We start from the raw sequence: 20,554 nt of genomic DNA on the forward strand, positions 1-20,554 counted from the left end.
GTCATTTAGGCTCATCTTCTGTGCGACATGTACCTGGTTTTGCTGTGACGGGTCACATATTCTATAGATATATACAACACTCTAATGTCACAATGCCTCTCTCACTCGCTTTTATATAGCAAGATTGTATGAATAAACATGACACACCAACTATGTACAAAATTGCTAACAAACTGCACCATTTGTCAGTACACCACATGAAATACAGAGGTATGTCTTAATTCTAATCTTTTATTAGCGACACCATTTCTTACCCGAGTGCCTCCTTCATTCATACATCTTGTACTTTAACTCAAGATACCCATCTTTGAATATTTTTAGTATACCAAGTACCGGTACTACAATGTCAATGTATTGAAGTCATGTTCTTGTAGTGTTATTGGCTTTCAATTATCTTGTCAAAATACCACTTGGTTCTCGCAAAATCTCAATAAAAAAAAATGCTATTGCATGTATTGCATATTCTAACAGCTATCCACTGTATCGATTTATCCATCATCTGTACTATTTGTCACAAAAATGTTATATTATCTGAATCATATTTCATTACATAATGCACACTGCCAATTACTGCTGAACCATTCATATGTCATTTAAATAAATAATTTTCAACTTTTTAAAACCGTCTTATAGTACTGTTCTTGTCACTTAGCTGAACCAATTGCTCTATAGCATGAAATTTCCAGAAATGCCCCAGGGACTGAAAAGTGCTGTTTTAACAGAGAGGTGTCCTAATCTGAGAAGTCGAGTTGAATGGAAACAACCAATTTTGAACCAAAAACTACTGTCCTTATTAAAGAGGTTGTCCTCAATAGAAAGGTGTCCACAAAAAGTAGGTCCACTGTATATGAAAGTACAAACCCTGGTACATGTAGTGACATCATCTACTCCTCGATGTGGACACCTGCAAATTCAGCGACAATGGGTGATATGAATAAAGACTAGCAAATGCTTTTATCTAAAACTCCATGTACAGTTACACCAGGTCTTTCTGTACAAAATTGAAGTAAAAGCATTTGCTAGTCTTTATTCATATCACCCAATGTCACATCAGTTATTTAATTCATCATCCTTTGTGCAGATGGCACCACCCATCAAGCATGTTGGCGACGAATAGTGTCGCAGCATTTCGTCGCCGAGTGTTGGGGCACTAACATTGGAATGGCCAAGACGGGGTCAGTCGTTCTCCGCGAGAGGGCGTACTTTACAAATTAGCGACGATTTCCCTCGCGTTTGGACACTGTCTTGTCGCTGCTTTTCGTGCTTTTGCCGCGGTTATACTAGCATGAGTGGTTTGTTCCGAAATACTAGCGTTGGGATTGCTGTTCGCCATCATGCAATCGGTAAATATTATTGCTTTACGGTCTGGATGATTTAGGGAAAAGTATTGTAGAAGACGAACAAGTTTTTTTCGTTGATTCTGTGAGAAAAAGACGCTTACTCGTAGGCCTACCGCCCGGTACCACAGAGTACAGACCATCATTCATGCAATCGATGCATGGCGTGTGTGTCATTGACACTGTCGAGTGTGTGCAGACTTAAGACTGCAGTCTAGGCGTTCAGGCTACAGGCTTCATCATGTCTGTGTATGTGTAAGCCTAGTGTCACTCTCAGCTCAGTCTTACTCTCTGTGGAGTGTGCGTCCATCATGATATTGTATTGCCAACACGTCATGGAGTGCATACTATATATCGGTACTAAAGATCCATGCGGGTAGTTGTAAAACAAGAAACACAGAAACGAAACAGAAACACAGAAACGCAGAAACGAAACGCAGAAACGAAAATCAAACGGGTTTTCATAAAAGTTGGAATCAAGCGGCACGCCGATACTTTCCTTGCCCAATCCGTTGTTATTGTCGTTTAAAAGTAAAATCTGAGGTTGGTGGGTTGCGGCCAGCCGGAATGCAATAGAGTTGTTGAGGGGATACATGGAGCAACTTGGGGGGGGGGGGGGGGAGGGGGCGGCACGATATGGGTGAAGTCTTTTGAGGTGGTGGTGTAGTACTTTGGTAGGTTCGATTCGATTCCTACAGCATGTTATTTTAAATGAAGGTGCAGTGCAACATCTTGCCTTGTAGTGTTCAATTTACATGAAGTACCAGGATCATCCTACAAATCCCGTCTGATGCAGCACTAAATGCAAGGTACGGTACCAGTACATGGGTGAATCATTTCGACGTTATGTGAGACGTGAGAGACCAATTTTGGCGACTAGAATAGAGTAAAGTGGGGGGGGGGGGGCGGGCGGGCGGGCACTAGACTTGGACTTGGAGTAACTCAATCTTGCCTGCCCAGCTGCTGCCTTTAAATAGTCCCTTTAAATATCTGTTTATGTTAATGAGGTTGCAGTAGGGAAGTTCAGCCTAGTGTCGTGCACAGGCCATGGAATGTACAAAAGAACAGGACTCGCTATTTGAAGGACTATTTTCTATTTACGCCGTGTAGTACATACATGTAGTGTATTGGGGAGGTTAGTGTAAATAGAAAATAGTCCTTCGAATAGAGAGTCATGTTCTATTGTACATTCCTAGCAGGCCTATGGTCGTGTTCTGGTCATTGGTCATGCCGACTTACTGGCGGCTCATATCGATCATAAAGTCCTCGTGCCCTACAGATGGTGGATCAGCATGGTCAGGGGCACGATCAAGGCCGGATGCCAAGGAGGATACCGCGGTGACGTCACATCACGTGATCCCGACCCATATTAGTGATCGCTATGGCCAATCAGATTCAGTCTAATGACAGCACCAGCACTGAGCACATCTCCACGTCTCACTGTCTGGTGCGCTCCTGTACACAAAAACACCAATAGACATGAAATATTGCAATACCTAGTATGGATTCTTCCTGTGTAAAATAAAATTTACACAGCAGATTAACTTCCACGAATAAAAAAGACGTTTGGCGTGGCCAAAGTGCGGAAATAATGTCTCCGCTAAAATACACTACGAAATACACTAGGCAATGCACTACGCAATATACAGTAGAGATGCAGTTGAGTTTGTTATTGTTTTGACTTAGAAGCCCGCCCATATCATAATATATTCATGTATTCATGAAGTATGAACTCATTTCTGTCCCATACAACTCTAAGAACAGTCAATTTCTCCTTAAATCATCACCGAAACCGCGATATCCGCAGGAAGATTTCGTTTAGTGTCCGAAAATGCATGATCTTACAGGGGCGCTAACTCGACAAATAGAGGGGATCTATGGGGATCTATGCGAGTTTTAGGTATTACAGGTCTCGAACTTGTAAAATCTGTAAACATGCCTCCAAATCCCATTATGATAATGAAGAGATTGCCCCATATCTGGGAGACTGTTTTGAAACCATCGCTAATTTTGGAAGATCGGTGCCGGCTATTTGGTTTAAAAAACCCTATTTTTCCCCATCAAAACAGCACTTTTCATTATTCAAATGATAGCTTATTGTCTGAAGACTTATTTCATAGCAGAAAAGTACTAATAACTCTGACTTGATGCGAAAAATCTAACTTTTTTGATGACTTGATTTTCCCTTGGCCGTGGATCGAGTTTGTTTACAATATGCAGCGCCATTTTGGAAAAGCCGTGACGTCACCGCGGTATCCTCCTTGGCCGGATGCTGCCAATCTGCGCACACGTTGATGAGGCTAAAAGGGGTATTGGGAAATGAGCATTCCTCCTTCCATTCCGACTGAATACCAGTTTTAGTTACACCCGCGTTCGCGGCCACAACCATGGCAACAAGATGGAGTCTGCAGACCAGAATTCGCCACAAGACTGGTTTCTGCGTTTCGTTTCTGTGTTTCTGTGTTTCTGTTTCGTTTCTGTGTTTCTTGTTTTACAACTACCCGATCCATGCACTTCATTGGGACCAACGTTTACGAAAACGTCGCGTCTCGTCACGTTACAGTAATGTAAAATGCATGGTGACGTGACGACAGCCAACACTACGTCATGTAAACGTTGTTCCCAATCTAGTGCATGAATCTATAGGCCTAGGTCTATATTATATATCACCACTTAGGAAATAGACGTATTCGAAGAAGACGGAATCGGTGCCAAAACAAATCGAATGCGCACACTCGGAATACGTCAGAAGGCCTAGTAAGCCGACTTCGGACAGTGCCTAGAGAGACACGGCGATCCTTTGTTCAAGGGTCAGTGCAAACTTCTTCGAATTCGTCTTATCAACGTAATGACGTAACTGGTGAAATAACGAGGCGTAGGCCTAGTGGTGAAACAATATTGCGCAATGTTATTTTGGTAGAAGGTTGTGGCAGTGAAGGGACTGTGTGCATGCACTTGAGGGAGTGTGTTCATCCAGATAGGCCTGTTTGAAGAAGAGGAATCGGCTCCAAAACAATTTAAACAATGAGTGCGCACACCCAGAACATGTCACTCGTCAGAAGGCCTTAGCTGACTTTGGACAATGCCTAGGGACACCACGCTCTGGTCAGCACCAAAACAAACTTCTTCGAATTCGTCTATTTATAGGACCTTTGCAGTATTGCCAGATACGCCGGCACCACCTAGGGTCGCCAAAACAAACCATGTTTACAATAGATCTTCACAGAAAAGGATGCACATTGGCTCGAGACGACATTCGAAAGTCGGTCAGCGGGTAGCACGTGTGCACAGCATGATGAACTATCAAGATTTTTTACAATTTGTAATACAATTTTTTAAAGGATATTTGATTGACGGGGTGCAATAGCATCGGCCAGCATCAACATGGCAATGACGGCATGAAAGAGGCTTGGCATCTCCAGCACATATCGTTTAAGATATGTTTCAAATCAGTTGCAAAAATTTTTTTCTACCACTTACATGTATTTCTTTTTGTTTTGTAAATATGATTGCATCGGGATACCAAATCTTGGTAACTCATGTTTTTTAAATGTGGCATTGCAGGCCCTCCGTGCCACCCCTGGGGTTTTTAATGCCACTCGTGCCCACACTCAAGTGTTTTGAAGAATGTAAAATCCGTAAGTATTTACTAAAATTTTAATACAGCCTTTTATTTTACAATAAAATGCTGTTACTACTGCAGGGTTATATCTAGGATATCAATAGGGCATGGTGCTTAGTTATAAAAAGGGGCAGATCATTTATAAAAGGGGCACCCTTCAAGGGTGTTGAAGGAAAAAGGGGCAAATGCAACGCGCCGCAATTACCGATCACCAAGCTATGCTGAAAGCTTGTATCTGACCACTGAAAATTATCAAGTGATTTATTTATGTAATTGTGTATCATGCTTTATGTTGTCTATGTTGAAAAATAATTCGAAGAATGTAGTCACATAATCTGATATGGCATTGCCAGCAGCCCGTTCAGTGAACTTGCACTCGCAGTTGAAGAGGGATTTGTACAAGAATGGCAAAGAAGATATACCCCAGATATACCCGGAAGATATACATGCACGGCACAGACGTAGGACTGATCTAACTCTATCAATGCCAAAGCACGTGGCCGTGACTGCAGCCCCGCCCACCATCACGATCGGCGCATGCAACCGCCGCTGAAGAACAAAACATTGCAATATATCGGCACAACAATGCTTAATTTCACTATTATTCATTTGATAAAGATTATTTCTGTTTTATTTACCCAAATAAAGCCTCTATCCGAGGACATTTGGCCGCCAACTGAGCCAACTTTGCCTCCTTCTCCTTCGCCCGCCTCTTTTTGCCCGGCATGATTTAATAGTTTTTTCAACTACCACCAGTCTGCGCCACCCTTCGTCCTCTTGCACGTGGCATTGGTGTGACGACCTCGCGTTCAGTGATGAATAATGTGCAGATGGATATACAGGTAGACGTTCTGTTGGCGACGGCTGTTGGTGAGGTAGACCCATCGCTAGCTTGAGGCTCGGATTGGCGGATTGGATGAGACAAGACCACTAATGAATATTCATAGGTTGGAGGGTCCAGGCCTATCTATTAGACGAGTGCATGTTTTTTACTCTCAAGTACATATTTGGAGAGGTATTGAAAAAATATTTGCTGTGGCAAGTCTACAGATATAAATAAATTGTTTGGTAAAAAAAATAATTTTGAATTTTGACAACCTGGCCATAGGGGGGGTGGTTCAAATTTGGAGTGAAAATGGCCGAAATGGGTAAAAATGTCCACTTGTGTCAAACTTGTCAATTTTAAAAAAAATTTCCGTGGTCAATCACCAATTTCCATCGCACCAGTTACTCGCAAGACTAACCCGTATATCATATCCGAATTTCAGTTTCACTACCTGACGCATTCTTTGATGGCGGGCATTTTAAATAACTGGAAATGGCTTGGAAAATCAATTGTGGTCTTGTCTCTATTTAGAGGGTTTTGGGTTACAGGTCAAAAATAGTAAATGAGCTCTGAAATCAACAAAAACCGTTTGAATTGGCTGAAATGTGTTGAGAATGTGTGGACATATCATTGAAATTGGAAAATGTGGAAAAAAAGAAAATTCTCAAATTTAACCCCCCTGTCCTACAGGGCTTTTAAGTGAAAATGCCAAAAATTGAAATTTTCAAAAAATTTCAAATAATTTCAAATTTTTCTACTTTTTTGGGCTAGATATGTTTCATAACAATCATCAATTGTGAATAGTAATGAAAGTGTTGATTGTTTTGCATGTTATTTTCATTTTGGGAGGTGTCGGGCACAGAGCACGCTGGGTGGCAGGGTACCAAGCTTTCACTAATTTTTAGCTCAGCTGACAAGCTGAGCTATTCATATGAGTAAATGGTAGAATGAATGTCCGTCTGTCTGTCTGTCTGTCTGTCTGTCTGTCCGTTAAACAGGCACGTTTCAAAACTATGGCGGATAGGCGATAGATTTTCCCTATAAGCCATTTAGACCCTTCAGGACTCCTGAATAGACCAAGTGTGGGTCCGGCAGGATTAACAGTTTGGCCACCAGGGGGCAAAAAGCCTAAATCACAAAACAATTTTTTGGCGCTTTATTCAAGCAGATAGAAGCTTGAAATAAAGTTGAAAAGGACCGCATGAATGTAGGTCTTGAAACTACTAAGAGTAGTTTTGATTGATACTACCAGTTGGCGTTACTGAGCCAAAATCTGTGTTGACCTAGTTTAAGCTTGATTTGAATTTCCCGCTCTTGTATGACTCTGAAGGTTGTGGGTTCCAATCCCACTTCGGGTCAATTTTTTTTTTTTTTAAATTTTTACTTTTTTCACTTGTAAATACATTTTCTTTACTTTTTTGAATAATTTGGTGGGCGGCCATCTTGGTTTTTTTTTCTATTTTAAAGCCTTTGCTGTATCCAGAGTGACATGAATTTTATGGTTGGTGTACAATAAGTCTCCTCTACATGATATCACATGGGCTTTCTATTTGACCTACTTTTCAAGGTCAGCCTGGCTCAGGCACTTAGATTTGACTAATAAGTGGCATATTTGTCACCATTTAAAAGTCTTTTTACTTTGGTATGTTTGCCTGATATATTGACAAAACTGAGGTTGAAAGAGATCTATCGGGTACTTTCCATGTTCATATATTTCAGCTGAGCGCCAGGCCCTTGGGCCTCTTGTTTTATTTCAGCAGGTGAATTCAAGAGAAAAGTATCTGAATTACGAGCGAGAATATAAGCAAAGACAAAAAGTAATGGTTTTTGTTTGAATTGGGAGGGGGCTAAACAAAAAAAGAGGGGGGTAACATACGGGTTTGTTAAAGTAAGTTTTTTGGATAAGCCGGTCACAATGACGGCACACCGGGCAATGTTTTTGTGTGACCATGATGAATTGAAATTCAAAACTGGCGCAGGTTATCATATAAGTCATCTTTGTCATAATCCTCTGTGCGTGAAAGTCGAGCACTTGACAGTAGAAAGAGGAAGGGTCAATCAAATAGAAAAAGGTGCAATGCCAAGAAAGTCTGTGCAGGCCATGGCAACCGCCCTAAATGCATTTTTCCTGGTAAGCTATATGTTGAAGTTGAAAGAAAATATCATTATATTGAATTGACATTTGAAAGTTTTCTTACCGCGATGGCAACCTCTTGGATGTCTTGGTGGCTGGTTGGATCTTGAAGGATCGCCGAAAGTAGGAGTGGTCGTAGTTTCTGCTGTTCGGGTCGAGACATTTCCACTCTGGTACAGGCGGTCTGTCTCGTCGTGCAACAGCCTTCTTGACAGCCTTCCTTCGCAAGTCTGGCATTGTTATCATCACATGTTTCTTGTAGTCACCACCCCTGGTTTTGTTTTTCTTTTTCGTGAAGTAATCTGTTGCCCTGATGTTTTTCAAAACACCAGCTAACTTCTGGTGTCTAGCACTCCGTTGGTACCTGACTGTGTACTGCCTGTTCATTGCAATTCTGTCCAGCGCTTTCATTGGGCGGCAACAAGTATCGACTTCGATGTTGAACCACTTTAGTTTCCGTCGCCCGCTCTCGGCTATGTTATGGTTCATTCTGTGGGCTGCTGAATGGATACGAGGGGTTGAGTTCCTGCTCCTGGTCACAATCTTAGGATCGCTGGCCGACAGACCTCGATTCTTGGACTCAACCCCCTGGGTTGTCACGCCAAGACTCAGCTGTCGCAACGCTCCTTTACTAAGGCATACCTCCAAAACGAGATGTACCAAGTTCTTGTCAATCACTGTCATTTTAAACTTGGGAATCTCACCGTAAGATGACCATCGTGTTGATTTGTGCCACCAAGAACCAGTTGTGCCTGAGCACAGTGAGAATTCGTTCTGTGGACAACCAGTGCAGTCACCACCATAACAGTTCACAACACAGGCAACAGTGTCATGCAGGTATCCCATGATCCTGTCGAGATCACCGTTGCAGCGCTTGAATAGAGATTGCAAAATCTTGGATGACCTTACCCTAAGATCATTCAGAAACGTTGTTTTTAACAGTGTTCTCTCCTCAGCAGTACGTCCCGGGAACATACCTTTACTGAATTCAGCTCTATGTCCTGCACGCGTCTGGGCTTGATGCAAATGTATAGAGTCAAGATGATGCTTCACCGTGAACAAGCCGCCGAAGAGCTTTTTTGTTGCATCAGTTAACCCTTTGAATGAACTGGAATCACCATCTGTAGTCAAATGTTCTACATGTAGGCCCTGTTTCTCAAAAGTCTCGGCAAATGCAACCCCAAGATCATATTCTCTGAATGCATCTGCTTCAGGAAAGTTAGCCGTGCACTTCGAGTGTCGTTCGTCAACGTTTGTGCCAGTGGCACCACATTTAACTTCAAAACCTTTCGCCCGCATTGCAGCCCCTATCCAGCAGAGTTTTGTTTTAACCTCAATGTCAATGATTTTGTGTTCATCTGTCACATTTTCAACACATAATCCAGTCATTGTGCTCGCACAACGGCCCATCTTGTTCCTCGAAGTGAGGTGTAAACTATTATAGCGTCCATCAGCTTGGACATTGATTCCTGTGTCGTCCTGATTTCTTAGGCGCAGTATCCTTTTCAAGTTCTCGCGTATGTCTGCCATATCGGCCACATTCATTTTAACTGTTTCATCACCAACCTTATTTGCCTGCTTTTGCATGATACTCCTACAGGGGGGCGGGATTCCCATCATGCACAGTATGTAACTCATACTCTCGTTGCCAATCATTGTGTCCTGCAACGCAATCTGTAATGCAACATTTGGAAGAGCGGCTTTTCGTCCGCGCTTGCCAGTGTCTATGTCCTCAAAAAGTTTATACAATTTCGAATAAAAACCACAGTTTTTACACACCACAGTGACTGAACAACACACCCCCTGCTTACGTACCTCTCCATATTTGAATATCGGCTGACAGTTCACGTGATATTCGCTATGGGCCCTGTTAACGTCGTTGAGCACATCCATCAGTTTGGTTGTCTGAACAACGAAACTCTCGTGATCATGCTCCATGGTCTCATCTGGTATCTCCATCTCATCATCAGTGTCTTCTTTCATGTTCAGCCGTAGTAAGTTGACATTCTTGGCAGTACGGTTATTAATATCCGGTATGTGTCTTTTGCCGTCGTGTCCCATCGTTGTGACCTGTCCGTACCCCTGGGGCGTGAGTCGTCTCCATGCGGGTTGTAGGCCTACTTCTCGTTCGTCGTCGCTCACCACCTCGACACCTCCACTCCGCACGTGTCCGCTCTTGAACATTGTTCTCATTGCTGCACTCGATGCCCTAGGGCACCTCGGACCCCGTTTTCCTATCAATCTCCTCGCCTTTGTCCTCATCTTGTCTTGTCTTTTCGTAACTTGTCTCTCTTTGCTTAAAATCGTACTCCTAGGAGATGTCTATTTCGGGATGCTTCCTTCAACAGACTGAAAATACACAAGAAAGGACAAGAGATTACAAAAGGGTGGATGTTGATAGGACAATAGCAATGACAATGGTTGCTGTTGTGGAAGTGTGAGACTTGGATGTGACAGACAAGGAGATAACATATGGGTTCATCTTTTTCTCATTTCACACCTTACTAACAAGCTTTCCATGCTTATAATGCATCATATATTTGTTGTTTTTCAAATTTCAGACAAAATTAATATTGTTCGATTTGAAATTTTGACATTTTCAGCATGATACCACTGTCACAACCTTGGAACATCCTTTAAAAAGACAACTTTTTTCCAAAAAATTGAAATTTTTGAATATTTGTCATGAATTAAAATTGTTTCAAATTCCTATTTCAGATTGACTGTAGACCACTGGTGATTTGTCGAAGATTCGGTACCATTCGATTAAGAATTCTACGAGTTAATGAGCTTAACTTGAAGACAGTCTGTAAACAATTTGAAGACGAAATATAAGGTAGGTTGTCCGTATCGGACAACATTTTAAAACGTTAATAGCTCGCTCAAATCAAGTTCATTTTTGATGAAACTTGGTTATGTTAGTCAAGACATCTCAAATGCTTGGGAAAAGGCATATTTCATTGATATCTCAAGATTAACCCTCTTCATTGAGACAAGACCACTAATGAATATTCATAGGTTGGAGGGTCCAGGCCTATCTATTAGACGAGTGCATGTTTTTTACTCTCAAGTACATATTTGGAGAGGTATTGAAAAAATATTTGCTGTGGCAAGTCTACAGATATAAATAAATTGTTTGGTAAAAAAAATAATTTTGAATTTTGACAACCTGGCCATAGGGGGGGTGGTTCAAATTTGGAGTGAAAATGGCCGAAATGGGTAAAAATGTCCACTTGTGTCAAACTTGTCAATTTTAAAAAAAATTTCCGTGGTCAATCACCAATTTCCATCGCACCAGTTACTCGCAAGACTAACCCGTATATCATATCCGAATTTCAGTTTCACTACCTGACGCATTCTTTGATGGCGGGCATTTTAAATAACTGGAAATGGCTTGGAAAATCAATTGTGGTCTTGTCTCGGATTGCGCGCTCGCGGTAACTGCATAAATTTATGACTGAAAGGGGGCATGGCGCAGCGCCATTCCAAAACGGCCTAGATATAACCCTGTACTGTTGTCCATTCATGATAAATTATTTGTCCGCATCGTTTTTGGGCTATGGATGATGGAGTGTAAACACGTGGACTGGATGGTCAAACTTTTTCAATACAAATTTTTGATTTAATTGATCTGTCATCGCTTGGAATCGAAAGTCATAGCATCGGTCGTTTTTTTTAAAAAACTGCTTGTCATTTTTTGGCATGTGATATTTGACCCTTTATGTCCTAACCGGCCGATATCCGGCCACTGATTTTTGTCTAGTTTCCTAGCCTAGCTGCCTGCCAGTACGTACCTAATCTCAAGCAACACCATCGCCATCATGAAACTTAGGCTGGTTTTCGGGCGGTTTAGGGATATGCAATATACTTGTTTTCATCCGTTTGATGAAATGATACTAGTGAAATTAATTAGCTGTCTTGTACATGGGGGGGGGGGGGGCATTTGGAGGTCGTTTGGGGTGAAAATTGCTGAAATACTGGGAAACACTAAAAAAATTCAAGGATTTAAAGAGTTAAAACAGAATAAAAATCTGTTTTTCATCTGACTCTGAGTTGGGGTTTGTGCTGGGTCAAACTTCTTTTCTGAAAATTCATACATGTATGATGAAGTTCAACTTCATACACAAGTTCAGCTCCTGCATCATTCAGTCCATAAAGCTTTTTACTTCTCGTGCTACAGGTATGTAAAGGCAAAAAAAGGTTTGACTGTCATTGTCTGCACTTAGACAGCCGCAGAAACGTTTCTTATGTCTTTATGATGAATATGATTGTCGAAATGTTTTCAAAGGATTCAAATTGTTATTTTTTTGCAGAGTGTGTGATAAACATGTGTAAAGAAACCTTTCGTAAGAAGCAAGAAGAGCTTTACAACAATCTTGGACTGGGAGGTAAGAAACATGCAATTTTTAAATTGCCTTTTAACCATTCATGTCTTCTCCATCAGTTCATCTTCCGACTTCGTCATGGACAATTTGCACAGCAGACAGCAATTTGATACCTTTCATTTGAAAAATGTTATGTTATTTCAGATGGAGGCCATCATAAACTTCTTGTAGGATGAGTTGCCGCAGACAGAGATGAAAACCATGATGAATGTCCGTGAGCCAGAGGTGGGTCTGAAATTTGACAAATGGTCAGCCTTATTGATGGTATCTCTCCATGAAAGTACAGCACATGACAGGCGAGAAACTTGAAGCGAATTGGGTTAAACTGACCGGCTGCAACCAAATACAGTGCCTAGAGATGATTTTGAATCACTTCATGCATTATCCTGTGGATAGTCATGAAACAATAAAAGACCTACGTACAGAGATGGGTACATTTTCAGGCATATGGAATAATTTGTGCTCAGAGGAACGCAGTGGCTCAACGTTTGAGCATCAACATTGTGTTCGGGAGGTCCTGGCTTCGATACCCGGCATGTGCCACGTTGTAACTCTTACCTTCTGGATAGGCTGGGTAATGAAAGCTCTTTTAAAGCGCCATATAAAACTCCTTGTTATTATCGTTATTTGGGCTGATTTTGTTGGGAAACACGAAAATATGTCACTTGATTGTCCACTGCATTCTTATTATACACTTAATTTGTTATCAAAGTAAAGCATTATCATCACATCATAGATGAAATTTTATAATTTGATTTTCCAGGCTATGATTTGTTTAGTACAACAATGCGAGGGACTTAACAAAATTGAGGCGGAAATATTGTTGAGGCAGTGTCGGTGCATGGAAGAAACGGAAACATTGGATTAAGGATTTATTTCATAGTGAATTACACAGTCACAAATGGATTACACACGTTCTGGATTAGACTAGTTTCTGCTGCAACTGACATTTTTGCAGGTGCCCACTCGTAGGCGATTCCTTGATGTCTTCCTTGGATTTTACATGATATTATGTCATTTTCGCCAGAATCGGGTTTTGGCGCCAAGACGTTTGTTCCTAGAACAGTTGATTTAAATGCCGAATGTGGTCAGTTTTAATTTATATCGCGGGTGTCAACCCAAACAATTTTAGATGCTTTCTTCTGAATCTTCTATTACTACTGTTTTTACTGGGGTTTCATCGATGTTTTTTGGTGGAGTGTGACTCTAAAGTAATAGGCAGCTTGTTATGCCCCCGCCAATGCGTAAAGCATTGCGGAGGCATTATGTTTTACCAATGTCCGTCAGCCGGTAGGCGTCAGGCGTCTGTAAACTTTTTGTTTCCCCTCATTTTAACAAGAACGCTTTGAGTAATAACCATGTAACTTTTTATGTGGGTAGAAAAAGATAACGTGTACAGCGGGCATTACAGACCAATAACTCTTTCACGATGTCAACTAAACCTAGTCAGCTATGACACCAGCTGCCCGGGGTTGTCTGAAAAACACTTCACTTTCCTAATACAACAACTCAAAGTGCTCACTGGGGCATATGCTACGCCCTGCGTTGCTCTTGTTATTGCAGTATTTTTGTTCTTCCTCTGGTTCACCTATAAACTATTTTTCCAATCTCCAATCATGTTTGATGCTTTAGCCATTTTGTTTCAGCTCTTAGATAGTAGAAAAACGTGTTATTCATTATTTCTGGTAGCACAAGTCCTGGCACGAAATACCTTTCCCGTCATAATATCAGTACCAAGATGTCACAGGGTAGGTCCTAACTCCAGGAAACGCCTTACTCGTGCACTGTTCCACGTGAAAAGGGTCACTGCTTGGAGAGCTAAATGGGTCAACATCAGAAAAGCGCGATAATTCAGTCTTTGGAATTTTTCCTTTTTTTGTGCAATTTGTTGGTGGAAACTACTTATGTAGAACAGGAGGTGACTGGGCAGCGGACAGCTGGGTAATATTGCCCTTAACCCCTCGCCTCCCTAGAGGGGACGATATATCGTCCCTGTATTTTGTCTCGCGTAGGCGGTACGATATATCGTCCCTATACTAATGCTTTAGTATAGAACTCTCGGTACACGTTAGACGCTATTGTACAGTGTATTCGTGTCCCTGGTGATCTGCAGAAGACTAGATTTAGTTTTATTCATAGTTTACAGAGGGCGCTGCAGTTTGATTGGCACTTGTGCAGCGTCACAGTACAAGAACTGATTAGCATATAAATTAATATTATGTTGTATTATTCGATCAATCAGTATATAGACAATAGTCAATCAAAGGTTATCAATCAAGTTACGTTGATCATTAACAGGTTGTAACTGCATCAATTACAGTTCCATATACTTTGTTCAAATCAGAAAAATCAATCAATTAGAGCAAAATCAATCAAAAAATATTGATTATTACTGATTATTGATTACCTCTTACCTAATTGATACCCAGAAACAACGCCAATTGATAGCCAAGGTAATCAGCTTTACGAAAATGTATGGTTTTATTAGTCGTACTTCCACCTATCAAATCCCCGTGTCTTTTGCGCTTACACCTATGAATTCAGGGCTCAAAGTTCAATTTTTTACTTAGGAGTACACAGCTCCTTACCTCCAAATTTAGGAGCTGAGTTGCAATATTTAGGAGCTGAATTTTCAGCTCCTTACCTCCAACTTTTAGGAGCTGAGTTGCAATATTTAGGAGCCGATTTTTTTCAATGAACAACCATGTCGGATTTTCGCTTGGGTGCGCGCGCGGCAAAATTTAAAAAAAAAAAAAAAATTTTTTTTTTTGCTTCAAATTAAGGCATTCTGACCCCTTTTTCTGTCTTCTGGGGCCCCAGGCATATTTTGCATTCTGATGGTGACATAACAGTCACTCAGAACGTACGTCCTTATCCACAATTTAAAAAAAAATTAAATTAAAAAAAGGATGTCGGACCTAGTGGCGCCCTCTTTAATTGTAACAAGCCGACATGGTTAAAACAGCCAGGTAGCCTCTGCCCTAAAGGGACACTTCACTCATTTGGAAATTTAGAAATATCCTTAATACATTCAAATTAATTGATATCTGCAATATTAGGCGTCAGATTTTTTTTAGCTCAGCAGAAAAGCTGAGCTATTCATATGAGTAAATGGTAGAATGAGTGTCCGTCTGTCTGTCTGTCTGTCTGTCTGTCTGTCTGTCTGTCCGTTAAACAGGCACGTTTCAAAACTATGGCGGATAGGCGATAGATTTTCCCTCTGAGGCGTTGAGACCCTTCAGGACTCCTGAATAGACCAAATGTGGGTCCGGCAGGATGAGCGGTTTGGCCACTAGGTGGCACCGAGCGAAATTTTCCAAAAACTTTTCCAGCAGCTGATTTCTCAGTTGGGGATCATGAATCAAATCTAATTTTATAGAGCAAAGCTTTCTCTTTCATTATCAATAGGCATAGTTCATGAATTTCTCACCAGGTGGTGTTACTGGCGCAATTTAGTGAGCACCCCCCAAGAAGAGCATTTTAAATTTCGCGCGAGTTATCCAACGTCCAATCACACATGCAGCGAACGTCACGTCTCGAGTCTGCGCAGTTCAGACGTAAGGAGACCATGCTATGGAATAGATCGCGTTCTGTCAATTCAGAGGTAAGTTCTCATTAAATTCACAATTTCATAGGCGATAATATTTGGCTGCTTGTGTTATTGCATGTTGATGACATTAGGGAAGGCTTGGATTGTTTAATTGGATGTGATTAATTTGAAATAGTTCGTCGACGATCGTTGAAAAACGATCTGCGAAATGCAGCTTGGTTGGTCTGAGAAACGATGTCAAAGTCCGGCTTTAAATCATGGATTTCTCAACAAATAACTCTTGTCACATAGCAGAACTAATGTGAATAAACAAGACAATAATAAACATCGTTCTGATATGATCGGGTAAGGTTGCCAATGTACATAAACAGTGTAATTGAGGATCGACGCCACGCTAGGGCCGAATGATCAAGGAAGTTCATTGATATGATTGGGAATACATTGTGATAAGAGTGATGAATCGGCCCCGTTTGAAGCATTGTGCTATGTACAGTGTGCAAGTGTCAGTGTGTATCATATCGCATTTATTGTTTGTTGACATTTCAAATCGCTGCCTTATCAGTTGTTGTTGGTGTTACCTGGACAGATCTGGAAAGTGGAGGGGAATATTCAAGAATTACGGACGACAAAATCGAAATTTCCGCGACACAATTTTAATGATATGCTGAACGAACTACAATGGCGAAATACATACATGAAAGAGAAATATTGTCACATAACAGCCCTTTGACCTTTAGAAATGTGTACAATCAAAATACCAGTGATATCTATAGTAATTATACCCGATATAGGCCCACTGCCTATATAATCCAAGTATATACAATAAACATTAGAGTGACTAGCCGTGCTAGTTAATCTAAAAGAAATTGACAGAGTTAGGCCTAAACCTGAGAAAACATCAAGAAATCCCCGCACACAAAGTGTTAAAACCCGCAAAAACCCAAGAATTTCCGTGATTCACATTTTGATTCACATGTCATTTGGAATGCGTGCGTCTCTCCGAATACGGAAAGCGGTTTACAAATATGGCAAAAATCTGTGACGTATTTAAAATCCCTTTAAACTTCCAACCAATCACAGCATCGCACTTTCCCAAATATGGCACATCTGACCTATTCATCGCTGACGTGACCCCAGCCACAGCCAATCAGAGCGTCGCCTGATGTCAACAATACCAACGCGGTTGCATTGTTGACACTGTGTTCGAAACTAAAATCCCCGTTTCTGACATGAAACGTTAATCAAACATATGGAAACTTTATACAACAAAAATATACCTTAGCGTGACTTCTCTGAACAATAGTTGCGAACATTACATTCCCATTAAAGAATAGTTTGAAGCCCAAAATCCTTGACTGACGCTCAAGCGCGCACAGCTGATCCAGCCATTCTGACAGCCCGAGGCTCGACGCTCAACAAATTTGCCGAAAACTATTTACAAACATCTCTAACCTTTTGCATGTCAATATACATCTGATCTACCAGTTTTACTACACATGACTAAATGATTTAAGGTTACTTACCTGGAAAGTGGAGGGGAATATTCAAGAATTACGGACGACAAAATCGAAATTTCCGCGACACAATTTTAATGATATGCTGAACGAACTACGCAGGCGCGAACTATTCCTACGACGTTCTCAGAAACGTAATCCCCGCGTCATTCTGTGCTTCGCTCAAGATCCACTCATTTGCCAAAAAAAATGTGTCCCCCTTTTCTCGATGACTCCAAACTCATACCGCCGCATAAACTCATACCGTCACATTCTCCCCCCGTTCAAAATGATGTCGTCCTCGACATTAGTTCAATTCCAGAAAATACTTGCCCAAGAAGAACTGAATCTAAAATGCTACTCCACAGGCGCTGTACAACATACTGGTAAATACCCCAACGGCAAAATTACTCTAAATAATATACATCACCGAATTACAGGTTAGAGGATACCTGCATTCCTCTTCCTGGCGGTAAAGACAAACTGAAGAAATGGCCAATCTCTTCAGCAAACATCTGGTGGATTCCGCTTATCTTGTACAACTAGTCTCATGACTTTAGAAGCGCTTGGACAATCTATTTTCTTCATAAGGTCATCTTACGTCATGGCTCAACTCTCACAAAGACCACCTGAAAAATACTACTTCACAGTATAATATACCTGAAAAGCAAATTTATGATTAAATCCTTAATCTATTTACACCTGTTCCGTAATACGATAATATGTTTTACACTAACAAAATCCATGAATCACCCCTTGGCCTGAAATGCGTCTAGAAACATAGTCTATCTAGTGTCCATTAAAGCCTGGGATCGGATACTGCACGAAGATCGGGTATCCTCCCCATGGAGCTGACGGCCAACCCCCCATCTGCTGAACAGGTACTCCATGCACCATTGGATATGCCCTTGGTTCTTGCATTACTGGAAATGCTCTTGGTTGAACTGTAGGGTTCCCTAGCGTATTGTACGTCAGCGTTTGTGGTGGTCTCACTTGCCGTCTCGGTCGTTCCACTGGTCCATCAGTGGATGATTCTCTTGAATGCTCATCACTCGAATTGGATTGTTCAGTCCCGGAATTCTGGGTACTTGATTCATCCCTTGCATTCTCTGAATCATCTTGTTCTGCTTCTACCTCCGGTTCTATGTCCGCGCCATTGTCAGTCGGTGTAGGTTCTTGGTTCCGTGTTTCTGGAGTTGTCTCCTCACTTCGAAATCCTGGTACCAATCCCTCATCAGAACTCTCAATGTCGCTATCCAATTCATCAGACTCTTGATGCACCTCTGGTCGTCGTCGGTCTCTCCGTTTTCGCAATCGTCTAATTGGTGGTCCTTCAAATGGCAGCTCGTCGCATTGTAAGAGTAGATTCCGGTGTAGAATCCTAGTCCTGCCCATCCCTTTCTCCGGTTTAACCTCATAAACTGGTGCATTTGGCGATACTCGTTTGGTCACAATGTGGATATCCTTTTCCCAATACGACCTGATTTTTCCAGGGCCTCCCCTTTCACTGAGATTTCGTACCAACACTCTATCGCCCTCCTTCAAAATTGTGCTTCTCAGATGCTTGTCATAATTCTTCTTTCCTTTCTCTTTGGATTTTCCTATGTTCTCTCTGGCCATATCATAGGCCTCTTTCAGTTGACCGGTCCATTTATCCACTGTGTCCAAACCTTCATCTTGATTACATCCAAAAACTAAATCAACTGGAAGTCTTGGGGATCTACCAAACAGAAGACGGAAAGGGGAGAATCCTGTAGAGTCATTCTTCGTACAATTGTACGCATGTACTAGCTTGTCTACGTGACTCTTCCAATCCTTCTTGTGTTGTTCACTTAGGGTCCTCAACATCCCAAGTATAGTTCTATTCATCCTTTCACATGTTCCATTGCCAGCAGGGTGGTACGGTGTTGTCCGACTTCTACCAATTCCACATCTCTTCTGAAGCTGATGGAACAGATGGTTTTCAAATTCCCTTCCTTGGTCGTGATGAAGCTTTCCCGGAAATCCGAACCGAGGGATGAAGTCATTGAAAATCTTATCCGCTGCTGTACGACCAGACTTGTTCTTGGTTGGGTACACTTGCACAAAACGAGTGAAATGGTCCACCAAAACCAACATGTACTCATATCCTCCTTTTGAGCGTTCTAAGTGTACATAATCAATTGCTACCAGTTCAAATGGTTGGGTTGTCTCGATCGGTTTCAACTCTGCTCTCCTGGTCACCGTGGGTTTCTTGTCTTTGAGGCAAGGACATCTCTTCTGAATGTATCTGGTAATATCTTCACCCATACCAGGCCAGTAGAATCGTTCCTGTGCGAGGGCAATCACCCTATCTGGTCCCAAGTGTCCCATGTCTCGATGAAGCATCTCGTAAATCATTTGGTGGTATTCCTCTGGCAGGCATATTTGAGCACAATCTCGAGAGTCAGGTAATTTACAAGTTCTTCGTAGAATCCCATCCGAATCCAAATGCAATCTATCCCAGCTCCTGATCCAAGTTCCAAGTTTCCTCCGCAACTTTCCTCGATATGTCCTGAGTTCCTCCTTTGTTGGCCTTTCACCACTGCTCACCCATCGTTTCAACAAACCAGTTTCCGAGTCCTTATCTTGAGTCCTGGCTAGTTCTTGGGTAGGTATCACCTCCACGTTGTTTAAATCCAAAACGCTTTCCATTTCCTCAGCGATACCCACAGGGTTGGTCGATAACACCTCAATCCATCTGAGTCCTGCTTCATAGCCTTCTCCAGTTAATGCCTTTCCTACACTTCCAAGCTGTTCAGGTCCTGCAGCTTCAGTACAACCCTGCATGTACACCTCAAAGTCCAAAGGTTGCCTACTCAATACATCAGCGTCTGTATTATTTATCCCTGGCTTGTAATGCAATGTGAAGTTGAAATCTGCCAGTTCACCAACCCAACGGTGACGTGTTGCATCCAGCTTCGCAGAAGTCAAAATGTATGTTAACGGGTTGTTGTCGGTGTAGACGTCAAAATGTGGGGCATAGTACAGGAAATCCCGGAATCTCTCCACCACGGCCCATTTCAACGCCAAAAATCCAACTTGCCAGAATGTAGATGGTAGTTTTTCTCTGCTGGACTTAATGACCTTGAACCGTAAGCGATTACCCTCAACTCATCATCTGCCTGTCTCTGGTAGAGAATAGCTCCAAGTCCTTGACCGCTGGCATCAGTGTGCAGAACGAATGGT

At 41.8% G+C, this 20,554-nt stretch overlaps 1 protein-coding gene and 1 long non-coding RNA gene across 3 annotated transcripts; one reads left to right on the forward strand and one right to left on the reverse strand.

Moving 5' to 3' along the window:
• Positions 1-1,299: 1,299 nt before the first annotated feature.
• On the forward strand, positions 1,300-13,325 carry LOC135492888 (uncharacterized). Of its 2 annotated transcripts, none has more exons than XR_010448154.1 (5): positions 1,300-1,343; positions 4,902-4,975; positions 12,233-12,307; positions 12,449-12,529; positions 13,068-13,325. It is a non-coding gene; the product is annotated as an uncharacterized LOC135492888 (long non-coding RNA). The 2 variants fall into 2 exon arrangements; XR_010448155.1 differs by having other exon boundaries at positions 1,319-1,586.
• A 4,811-nt stretch (positions 13,326-18,136) lies between these two features.
• Positions 18,137-20,155, reverse strand: LOC135492594 (uncharacterized). The gene has a single exon (XM_064779142.1). The coding sequence runs from the start codon at positions 20,153-20,155 to the stop codon at positions 18,137-18,139; it is 2,019 nt and encodes a 672-aa protein (XP_064635212.1).
• Positions 20,156-20,554: the final 399 nt, after the last annotated feature.

The sequence above is a fragment of the Lineus longissimus genome, chromosome 8, assembly GCF_910592395.1.
Source record: "Lineus longissimus chromosome 8, tnLinLong1.2, whole genome shotgun sequence".
Classification (NCBI taxonomy): domain Eukaryota; kingdom Metazoa; phylum Nemertea; class Pilidiophora; order Heteronemertea; family Lineidae; genus Lineus; species Lineus longissimus.

Coding starts and splice junctions, on each gene's coding strand:
- LOC135492594 (XM_064779142.1), bottom strand. CDS start 20,155: ATGCAGGGTTGTACTGAAGCTGCAGGACCTGAACAGCTTGGAAGTGTA.